This window comes from Podarcis filfolensis (assembly GCF_964270895.1).
Source record: "Podarcis filfolensis genome assembly, chromosome: 14".
NCBI lineage: Eukaryota > Metazoa > Chordata > Lepidosauria > Squamata > Lacertidae > Podarcis > Podarcis filfolensis.
The window spans coordinates 27,393,088-27,403,844 of record NC_139616.1 but is presented as its reverse complement, the minus strand read 5'-3'; the positions used below and the strand labels follow the sequence as shown (position 1 = coordinate 27,403,844).

At 51.3% G+C, this 10,757-nt stretch overlaps 1 protein-coding gene across 1 annotated transcript; it reads right to left on the bottom strand.

Annotated features, from left to right (window-relative positions):
* Positions 1 to 1,438: 1,438 nt before the first annotated feature.
* Positions 1,439 to 10,634, bottom strand: VPS33B (VPS33B late endosome and lysosome associated). The gene is made up of 23 exons (XM_083587148.1): positions 10,458 to 10,634; positions 10,283 to 10,363; positions 9,806 to 9,867; positions 9,555 to 9,604; positions 8,791 to 8,858; positions 8,200 to 8,245; positions 7,551 to 7,645; positions 7,287 to 7,391; positions 6,849 to 6,945; positions 6,280 to 6,357; positions 6,032 to 6,105; positions 5,741 to 5,827; positions 5,564 to 5,654; positions 5,154 to 5,228; positions 4,399 to 4,463; positions 4,126 to 4,180; positions 3,987 to 4,033; positions 3,633 to 3,765; positions 3,389 to 3,462; positions 3,203 to 3,304; positions 3,006 to 3,081; positions 2,344 to 2,460; positions 1,439 to 1,942 (listed from the first exon to the last, which is right to left on the bottom strand). Exons 1-23 carry the CDS (start codon positions 10,551 to 10,553, stop codon positions 1,863 to 1,865), a joined length of 1,854 nt encoding a protein of 617 aa, XP_083443274.1. The 5' UTR covers positions 10,554 to 10,634; the 3' UTR covers positions 1,439 to 1,862.
* Between the last annotated feature and the right edge of the window lie 123 nt (positions 10,635 to 10,757).

The following is a 10,757-nucleotide window of genomic DNA, read 5'->3' as shown; positions in this document are numbered from 1 at the left end:
GTATGCCAAAGGGGGAAGATGGTCCTGGGGCTGCCACCCGCCATGGGGTGTCATGACTCTGGCAGCTGATGCTTGGTGGGCACTGCCAGTCTTGCTATCCTTTCTGTTTTTGGTGCATTTCCTTCCGAGGGTTGTTTGTTCCACCTGAGCCCCCTCCCCCATGACTGTAGGATCTGGCGGCCAGCCATTCTCTCCACTCCTTGCTGTAGCTTGTGCATTGGATTACTCACCTTCCTTCCCAAGGGAAAAATATCCACACCTTGTCTGAGTAGGCAGCTTCTCCTGCAGCAAAGAAAGTCGAGAAAGCAAGCAGTGCTGCTGTGTGTTTCCCAGAAGCAGAAAGCATTTTTTGACAGGGCTGGGCTCTCATAACGTCCTAGGGTCTCATTTGGCCAAAGGTCTGAAAAGGCCTATGACTCTTATCTTCCGCAGTACACCAGCAGACATGAGCTTTCTTTGCACCATTATGCACAGTTGTTTTGTACAGTGACAGTTTCTCTTATCCCTTCTGCCGCTTCTAAACAGTGGGGGGGGGTCCTCTTTTTCCTCCTCTTTTATTATTACCTGTCCTTCACCCTGAGGTCCCAGCGTCGATTACAGCCTTGACAATATTAAAAAACAATATAAAACAACTTACAGCCATAAAATTAAGGTGGGCCCTAAAAACACACCTCAAATGTCAAAAGCTAGGACAAAGAAGTGCATCTTCAGCATTATCCAAAAGCTGTATGTACAATGAAGGCACTGGATGCACCTCTGTAAGGAGTTCTACAGCTTAGGGACTGTTGCAGAGAAGGCCTCTTCTGGTCTGCCCCCTCCTCCACCTTTGACGGTGGAGGAACTACCAAGAGGGCCCCCACTGCCCCCAAGACGGTCTGTAGGGAAGGAGGTGGAATTTCAGATATTTGGGAACCTCCCTTCTCTGTTGCTTTTTCACTCTTATGCTTTTATGTCTTGATCTATTTTATTTGGAATTTTTATTTTTATGTATCCCCTAGCCCTAACACTTTTACTAAAAAAACAGCATATAAAACCTTAGTAATAAATGTAAATAGTTGTGTAGAGTTGTCATTTTGGCAACTGCAGCTCAGTTTTCTTTTGGATCTTGCACAGACCCTGAGGCTGAAAGAGGCTCTTTTTTGTTGAGGGGAGAGGGTCTGCAATGGCTTCCTCTTCTCTCCTGTGTGCTGAGGCAGTCTCCCTGGGGGCCAGGGCCCTTCCCAGCTCCCACTTCAAATCTGGCTTTATGCCACTCCCCTACAGCCACAGCAGCCTGCCTTCCTTTCCCCTGCTTCTTGGTTGGCTTCACTGATCTGTTGGCAGAAGCTCCAAAGCACCTTAAACCGGGTAGTCAATGACAAAAGCAGTTTCCCTGCCAGCACACTTTCCCCATATTGACATGGAGGGAGAAAGAAAAAAGAGCAGGTGCTCAGACCAGTTACCAGACACATCTCATCTTTATTGCATTGCTTGAACTGGCAGGAGGAGTCACATTTACAGGTGACCACCATTCCCTGCATACTCCCAGTGCTATGGCAGGCCAAGAGGAGTCGCAGTGGAAGGCCAAGTGTCTCCAGGGTGGGTGAAGGAAAGGCCCTCTCACTGGACAGGAGGCAGCCCAAAGTTCAAAGCAGTGGAGAGTCAAGCTCCTGAAAGAACAGCCCGTTGCCTGCCATGGGTGGGCTGAGCAAGAAGGAAGAGACATCCAAGCCCAGATTTCTTGCTGGGTAGAGAAACAACTCGCCAGCTGCCAGTCTACAGGAAGCAGTGGGGAGACTTTCCAGGTAGCACTGCTGCAATTTCTGGGGGCCGCCACAGCTGCTTGAAGTAGGCCCATCGACCATGCCTTGCTGCAGAAGCTCTCATGCCCTTGTCTCTATCATTGATTCCAGCAGCCGGGCACTGTTGGTGATGGCTGTCGTCAGGAAGATGAACCTGATCCCTGCAAAAAGGGGAGCCAGAGAGTGACATTGCAAAAGGCAAACACAGGCTGCCTGGAGTCTGGTGAGAACAAAAGCCTCCACTGGCTTGCTCTAAGAGAGGCAAAAATAGCTAAATTCAAAGCCTTGAAAATATGTTAATTTCAGAAGCTTGCATGTGTTTGCTTATCTGCATAATTTATTAAGCAATGTATTACAAGGAGCTATACAGAGAGGCCTCTTCAGCTTCTGATCCTTTTTTCAAACTTCATAAGGGCTAGATTCTTGCTTTCCTCTTACATTTAAAATAGTATTTAAACAGATGTATTATGCTAAACAAACAGTTGTCTGGGATCATAAACCAGGGCAGGCCCACTGCCAGTTCCCAAGCTGCTGCTGCCTCTGGCTCAGGGATTGCTTTTACCTCTTTCTCTGCCAAGGAAGCGAAGAGCTGAGATCTCAGAGAAGGTGCAGCCACCTAAGAAGATGGCCAGAACGATGCGCTGGGAGTCCCAGGCAGGATTCTCCTCTGCAGTGGTATCTGCAAGGAGAAAAGAGGAGGATGCAGCTGGTCTCCCTCGGTTTAATTCCAAGGAAATGCTTAAGCTCCAGGCAGGCATGAACACACAACTGAAGCAGGTGTGTTTGTGTGTGTTAGTGTTATATATCAGAGAGGGCTGGGGGGGGGGGGAAACTCTGCCTCAATCCCCAGAGAGCTGCTGTCAGTCAGTGTCCTAGATGGTATGAAGCACCTTCCTCACTTCAAGCTCTGGTGCTTGATAATGTCGTGTTTTACAAAAATGTGTTAACCACCTTGGCTAGTTTTTTTCAAAAAGTCAAGAAGGCATGCTGCATTTTTTCAAAATAATGAGTATAATGTCTATCCACCACTCCAGAGATACAACAGAGTAAACGCACACAGCTTCCTGTACAGCTCAGGCTATGGCAAATCCCCACACCACTCCATGCCCAGAGGACGTATGTTATCACGCGTGGGTGAAATGATAACAAGAGAATACCCCATGGGGTGAAAGAGCATTGGCAGCACATGTTGGTGCTGCCCACACTTTGCTCCCAGCCACTGACCTGCAACAGAAAATTCATTTCCCCCGAGGAGCCGCACCACCTCTTCCAGGCCCAGCCAGCTCTTGCGCTCCAGCACCTGCATGAGGCAGCCAAGATGGCAGCAGAGTCAGCAGAAGCCACAATAAGGGACATGGGCACTGGGGCCTCTCATGGGAGGCTGGCCAGGGCCACAAGGGAAGGGGGGGTCTGGTTTGCACCTGCTCTATCAACTTGCAGCTCAGGGGGATGTAGGCACCGCTGAAGACGTACGCCATGTCCCGGGGCACTTTCAGGTTGTACTCGCCATCCACACGGGGGATCTGGAGAAGGGGGAGAGATTTGTCTTATCAGGATGCCTGCTGCCCCACACCGACCTCACGGCTCCCCTCCCCCATGGCACTCACTAGTCCCAGCTTCTTGCTGATGCCTCGGAAATTGCTCTTCCTGGCTAGTGAGTTGAAGGCATCTGAGAGCTTCCCTGGAAGAGGAGGGCAAAAGGAAGCAGGTCATTAGGGCCAACAAGGTTTCAAGAAGCACTGAGCTCTTGTCTGCTCTGCTGAGGAGCTGCTCCTTCCTGGCTCATCAGGATGCCCCTCCAAAGGCCACACAGAGGCTCCAAAGGGAAACTGCTGCTGCAGGATGCTGTACCTGCCGCTCTGTCTGTCACCAGCTTGCTGACTTTGTTCTCCACGGCGGTCAGGGTCTCCCCTGGCACCTGCTCTGTCAGGAGCCCCAGGTGCTTCAGGTTATGGAAGGTCAGCAGATGCTCTGGTCCATAGCTCTACAGGGAAGGGTGGGGGGAGGAGATGAGCATCAGGGCAGAGGCACTGCTGAGGATGCTCTGTCCCAAAAAGAGGAGGACAGCAGGGGATCATAACAAAGGGGAGCATGAGGCCAGCAGGACCAGCACCAGTCAGGAGGAACCGCACAGCTACAGAGGCTCAGGAAAGCCAATTCCCCTCTCCTCCTGCCCAAAGGAGAGCTGCTCCCTTCCCGCCTCACCTGGAGGTACTGGGTTTTCAGGGAGCGATAGTCCTTGGGGGCAAACCCTGGAGCAACCAGAAGAAAGGAGAGGTGAATGCGCTGCAGCACACCCCTGCATGCTCCCATGGTTCCCCTCCTCCTGCAGCAGAGCACCCACCGTTCTCTGTGATGGACAGCAGGCACAGCATGCGCAGACTCTCAAGGGGGGAGACCTGCAAGGAGGGAGAGAGAAATTTTAACTTTTTGTACAATTATATCTTCTGAAAAGCTAACCATGTACTAGTGGGGACTATGTTACCGAATAACAGTGAACTGAAACCCTTCTTTTTAGGGGAGTGGATTTCTGCTTCTGATTACATGGTCTGGTGAACCCGGACGCCAACTGAGGTCAGTGCTTGCATTTTCTCCCCACCCCGGGCCTCTCCCTTACCTGTCGGTCAATGTGCTCTTCAATGAAGCTGATGCTGTCGCGGAGGTCAAACCCTTCCAGGAGGGCTGCAAAGACAAGCGGGGCGGGGGGCAGGGAGAGCAGAATCAGCCCATTCTTTCTAACTCTACTAGAGAGGTTCAGTATGCTCCCCCTCCCCTCAAAAAAATCCCTTTGCTTCCCAGCAGCATATCTTGCAACAGCCATGCTCAGAGGCACTTGTAAACCTTCTGGGTTAGAAAGCACAAACTGTTCCATAAGAATCCATCAGTTGAGGCTGAGAACCCTCTTAACTGTACCGGTTTTGAAACAGAAAGGAGCCCTGAGATTTACAAGCATGGGGGGGGGTGTCCCTGCCTGGTCACCCCATTGTGTCTCTCTCTTGTCTTCCAGTCTGACTCCCCAAATTCAGCACCTATTATCATCAAGTTCAACCGCTATAGGTCTTCAACTGCAATAAGTAAATTCTTGAATGTTTAGTGGTCCAAATCTTGGGTGTAGCAAGCATGGAATTTCAGTTGAGGGGAGAGAAATAGCAACAAGAACATCAAAGGCACTGAGGGCTTTTGTTTTTTTTTCCAAAACTCAGGAGGCAGTGAGATATTCTAGAAGCCCAAAAAGATGTAAAACCAGCTTCCTGGCTTCTTCAGTGATCCAGATGCCATTTGTCAGATTTTTACATGGATTTTTACATGCCTGAAAATGTGGTTCTTAGGGCTCAGGAAGCTAGATCGAGTGGGGAAAGGTCAGAATCTCACCATGCTCTGTCTTCAGCAGCTCCTGGAAATCTTGCTTGGTTTTTTTCTTCATGATGGACTCGCATGCACCAATATCTGCAGGCACAAAGAAGACTCTTGAACTAGGGCAGCACTAATCAAGGGAAGCACTGACCCAGAGAAAAAGACAAATCACAAGCTGTTGCTGACAGGGGATGGAGTTTACAGCACTGCAGGGGTTCACAGCACTCTTCCCACCCTCTCTCCTTGTGCCACTTCATTCCCATTGTTCTTCTGCTCTCCATGGGCAAAAGGCAGCATGTGGCTCATGGGCTACAGGTTCCCCACCCCAGAATGAGGCTACCGGGCCAGGTCAGTGATGACACTGCTGCTCCTAGCTGATCTTCCCCCATTTGATGCTGTTGCCCCAGGAGGGAGAGGAGGAGACCTACGGAGACTCAACAGGCGATGCTCTTGCTTCAAGCCTTTCAGCTCCTGGGAGACAAAGTTCTTCATCTGCTTGATGTCCATCCCTCGCCGTCGCTGCAAAAGGAGAACACTTCTTGCATCCTGAGGCATCCAGGAATCCTACCCGCCCCCCACTGCCCCTCTCCGCTTATCCCACTCACGTCATACTGCGCCTGCAGGTTCCGGGCCTTCTGGCTCAGGAAACCAAAGACACTGGAGAAATGCTCGTTGCGGATCTGGCTGAAGACCTGCAGGGAGAGGCAAGTAGAGTGGCCAGACAGCACCTAGCTCCCACCCCATCCCCATTTAGGCCAACCCTCACCTCAGCTCACAGCACCAGTGCTCCCACCACTTGCCCCCACAACAGGGCTGCACCTTCTGCTGCTATCGAGAGGCCTTAAATTCCCTGACCAAGCCTGTGTTCAGGAGGAGAAGGGAAGGCAGACACTCACCTTGTCCTGAGCATTTAGCAGGACTTTGATGCTCCGATCGGAGGAGGTGACATCTGGGCCAAAGTCAACGCTCCCTGCAGAAAGTGAATTCACCAGGGTGCTCACATGACAGGACACCTGGCCTGCGAGCAGCCTCTGCCCCCAAGTGTCAGCTGATCACTGACCGTTCTGGGAGGCAGGCAGGCCCTCCTGACCTCTGGAGAGGTAGCAAGTGGGGAAGCAGCCCCACCCCAGGTATGGAAACTTACCACACTTGATGCGGAAGGTATCATCCACTAGGCCTTCGTACACAACCTGGGAACAAAGGGCTGTGACATAATCCACGTCTGAAAAGAGAGCCAGGAGAGGGATGGGATGGGCAGGAGGCAATAAGGAGTATCAGAACAGAAGGGGACACCTCCTGGGAGGAGAGGGGGTGTACACCCTGGGCTTCTCCCCCCTCCCCACACCCATAAGAAGGAAGGGGCATTCTAGGCAGAGAAACTGCCTTGCATGCAGAGGGTCTCAGGTTCAATGGCATCTCCAGGTAAGAGCTGGGAGAGAGACTCTGCCTGAAATCCTGAAAAGCTGCCCCTAGAGCTAGGTGGACCAAAGATCTGAATTCACTGACGACAGGGTCCCACGTCCAGGAGATCTGTTTTGTTTTACAGCATTTCATGCATCTCAGCTTAGCAAAAATAGCTGTGCTTGCTTGAATTACACAGATGAATACTTAGGCTCTTTCAGAAACTTCTAGTCACGACCTTGGGCCAGGACTCCAGGCATGACACCAGGCCCCATCTGCCCGTCTAACAGAACCTACTTCTCATGCCCTTACCTCTGTCCACAAGGAATACGTGACCAATCTCTGGCTTCCGGCCCACACTGTCAACGTCGCTTTCCTCCACCACTTCGCGCCAGAGTTCATGGACCATCTGGGAGAAGATCAGACCTGCCCGTCAGCCCAACCAGTGTAGCTGGGAGGGGGCCCCATCAAGGAGGCAGGAATCCTGCCTCCGACTCCAACAGCCCCGTTTAAGTGACTTGGCAGAATCCAGCTGCTTACTTGTCCTGCACTAAATTTGCTACCCACTATGATATGATTCTAAGGTCTCACCAATGTGGAGGAAAGCTCTTGGAAACATCTGTATTCAGAGCTCTTTCTGCTATATACTCAATACATGCCCACCCCATCCTACCCAGAGACTTTCTGCTCTCTGGACCAGGCCCCTCTCACATCCATCCAGCTGATCCTGCTGTACCAACAAGGCCCCACCTTAGCACACCGGCCAATTCCATAGGTCCTGCTGAATGGTCCATAGAGTGAGTTCATCAGTTGCAAGGCCTGGGCCACGGTGCTGATCCAGCGCTGGTCTCCTTCCTACTGGGGCACAAGAGAAGGAAGCTGTGATTGACACAAGAGGGTGGAAATGGAAGTTGTGCCTAAAATTCTTGAGCTGGTACTTGCTGTGTGACACTGAGGCAAACGAGGGGGAGGAGGGCAGTGTGAATAGATAGGGACATTGCAGGAGTTACTGACCAGGAAATAGTCACGGAAGAATTCCGGGAGCTCCATGCTGATGATGTCATCGTCCAAAGGGAGTAAGTAGAAGGACCACTCGTCCCAGGTCACGTCTGCCGAGGAACCAGGACAACACAAGGGAGATTTTGCCTTTGACCCATGATACAACCTCTCCACTGCCTTAAATTAGCTGCTTAGAGTAACTCAGGTGACTGGCCAGAGGTTTCTTTTTCTTTATTTTAAACGTAGCAATATTACTTATTCATTCATTCTTCTTATACCCAACCCTTCCTCCTGGTGTTGCCCAGGATAGTGAACAATCATCTTAAAACATGATCAAAATACCTTAAAAGATGAAAAACTAACCACAAATTAATGCAACACAGATCAATCCCATACACGGAACAATGAACACTGGCATATTCAGACTGCAATCTTATGCCATTTAACTGGAATTTAGCCTTATGAAACACAGTGCATCTTACTTTTCAGTAAGCATGAACAGGACAGCGTTGCTCAAAGTTTCTGAGCTTGGGGAAAGGGATGCCAGGGAGCCAATCACCAGCTGAACTGCTGCTTGCCTCAAGTACAGTCCCCTCCCCACCCACTGACTTTGATCCTGATGTTCTGCCAAGCAAAATCTCTGTTCTCCGTCTCTGAAACTCACCCCCATAGATCCCCTCTTCTTCCAGCACCATCTCACATGTGTAGAACTGGAAAGGGTTGGAGAAGGCAATCAGCTCCAGGCAGCCTTGGGAACAAGCAGTCTAAGTGTCCCTAGAACCCCCTTCTACTGAGAAAAATTGAAGAGACTCCTCCAAGGGCAGAGGAGGGTGTTTTACAGGAACAACCAATTTTAGCCTCTAAACTGTTGCAGAGAGTGAAATTGGCGGTGGCTAATTTGAAACATGTTAAGCTCAACCAAACGTCTGGGGGATTGGGAGATAAAAGAGACCCCCCTAATTCTACACCCATATACCACCCACTGCCCAGACTACACAGGAAGCTGCCTTATAACAAATCAGAACATTAGTTCATCTAGCTCAGTATTGCCCACAAATCAATGCTTCTTAGAGCTGGGCAGCCCAAGCAGCAGCCACAGCCCAGACTGGGAAATACCACCCAGCCAGAGGGACCAGCCAGCCAGCAGCACTTCAGAAGGTCCACACATCTCATCATTGCTGAGCTACCCCTGGACTACTTGGAAGGTAAGTCCCAAGAAACCCGACCCCACAACTCCTGGCTACAAGAGACTCGCCTTCTGAGGACTGAAAATAATCTTGTACTTGCGGGTCCGGCCAGCTGCCTTATCAGCGTTTACTATGTCTAGGAAAAAAAATATGAGTCAAGGAGCAGGCGAGGCTGGCCAAGCCCTTTCCAGGCAATCCAACAAAAGGCTGTCCACATTTTTTAATTTAGAATATTTTTAATTTAATCTCAAAGCAGCTGTGCAACAGGTTGTAATAATACAGAACACCCCATGAACTTGCACAAAGACCCCTTAGTCCCATACTCTTGCAGCTTAGGGTGTGTGGTAGAAATACCTGTTGAAATAGATGCAGGTAGGCAGACTGCCAAGAACCAGGAGAAGAGACAGGCTGAAACCCACTCCCCAATTACCCAGCATGCCCCTGAATTCTGGTAGCAGCCTGAAACATTACCATAGGCAGGGTAGATAAGACTTCTGCTCTGACCTAGTCATGATACCCTTCTTCCATAATTCCTCAGGGCACTGCTAATCAGACCACTACACAGTTCATATCCCTTTCAGAGGTGCTCAGCACAGACTGTCCATACTGGGACCTCCTGCTAAGCCTGGGAGCTAGTAAGCAGCTTTGGTCCATTTAGTTCAGTATTTTCTACACTGACTGGCAGCAGTTCTCCAAGGTTTGAGGCAGGGAGACATTCCCAGCCCTACATGGAGATTGAACCTGGAACTTTCGGCATGCAAAGCAGATCTACCACTGACAACTGCCATTACTGCTCCTCCCTCAGGCCAGCACATGCAAACCACCAACTTACCTGCCACGTACTTCATGTTCCTGATCCGTGGCCGCACCAAAAAGCACAATCTTGGGAGAAAGAAACAAAACAGACAACGTGAAAGGAGTAGTCTTGGAAACAGCTCTGCTCTGTCTGCTTTTGTCCCATGGCTCAGGGATGGAGAAGCATCGCCTTTCCTTGGCAAGCAGAAAAGAGGCAGGCAGGCAACCCCATGCAGCAGACTCAGTCAGCCCTGGCCAAACAGGGCAGACCTCCTGCCACACACTTACTGGTCACTGGTACTGCGGGCTGGTTTATTCTCCACTTTGTAAAGTTTGTCCACTTCATGTTGCTGCAAAGAGAGATGGAAGCAGAGAGTGATCAGCTCCACATCCTGCACAGCACCCCTGCTTCTTGAGGGTGGTGGTGGGGATGACTCCCTTTTCCTCTTTCCCTATTTCCTCTGATTTATGCAGGAACGAAATTGGACAGAAGTTGCCAGTAGGCACAGCTCAAGTGGGATCCTCCAAGTTCAATTCCTCATCGCAGCATCCTCATGTCAGTCTCCCCGCCCCTTGCCCTTTTCTCCTAGGTGAGCTTTTGTGCCTTCAGCAGCTGCCTTAAAGCCAGTCACAACACGGGAAGCCTCCCCACAGCTGTCCGTACTACACCCCTAAACGGGGCTGGGAGTGAGAAGCTGCACCTGCCCAATTTCTGCCTGCCTGAAGGAGCAGGAAGAGGGAGCAAGCGGGGAGCTCCTCGCGCACCTTGAGGATGGAGACGTTGGCGATGCGGTCGAGGGGGCTCATCAGGTCGGCCTCGATGAACAGATCTTTCTTGCCGGGGAGCTGCAGGGTGAGGGAGAAAGAGGCGAAGCGTCATTGCCAGGCAAGGGCCGAGGGGAGCAGCTTTCGCTTTCGCCCCAGTACCCGCCCATCCCACCTGCTCCAGCAAGTAGACCAGCTGGTCCCGCGCGAGGCGCTTCAGAAGACCGAAGTCCGGCAGCTCCGGGGCGTCGCGGTGGCCGGGGGATGCCATGGCTGGCAGGGTAGGACGTCGCCCTTCCTTCCTGGAACCCTCCACAGCGAACGCTGTTGTTGACGGGGCAGCCCGGAAGTGGACCTGTTGCCATGAGAACGCGGCCCAGCCGGCTTCCGTTCGCGCCTTCGTCCGCTCTTATTATTGCTCCGACTCCCCATTTCCTCGTTGAGGTGGTGAGGAAACTTCTCATTGGCTGCCCGA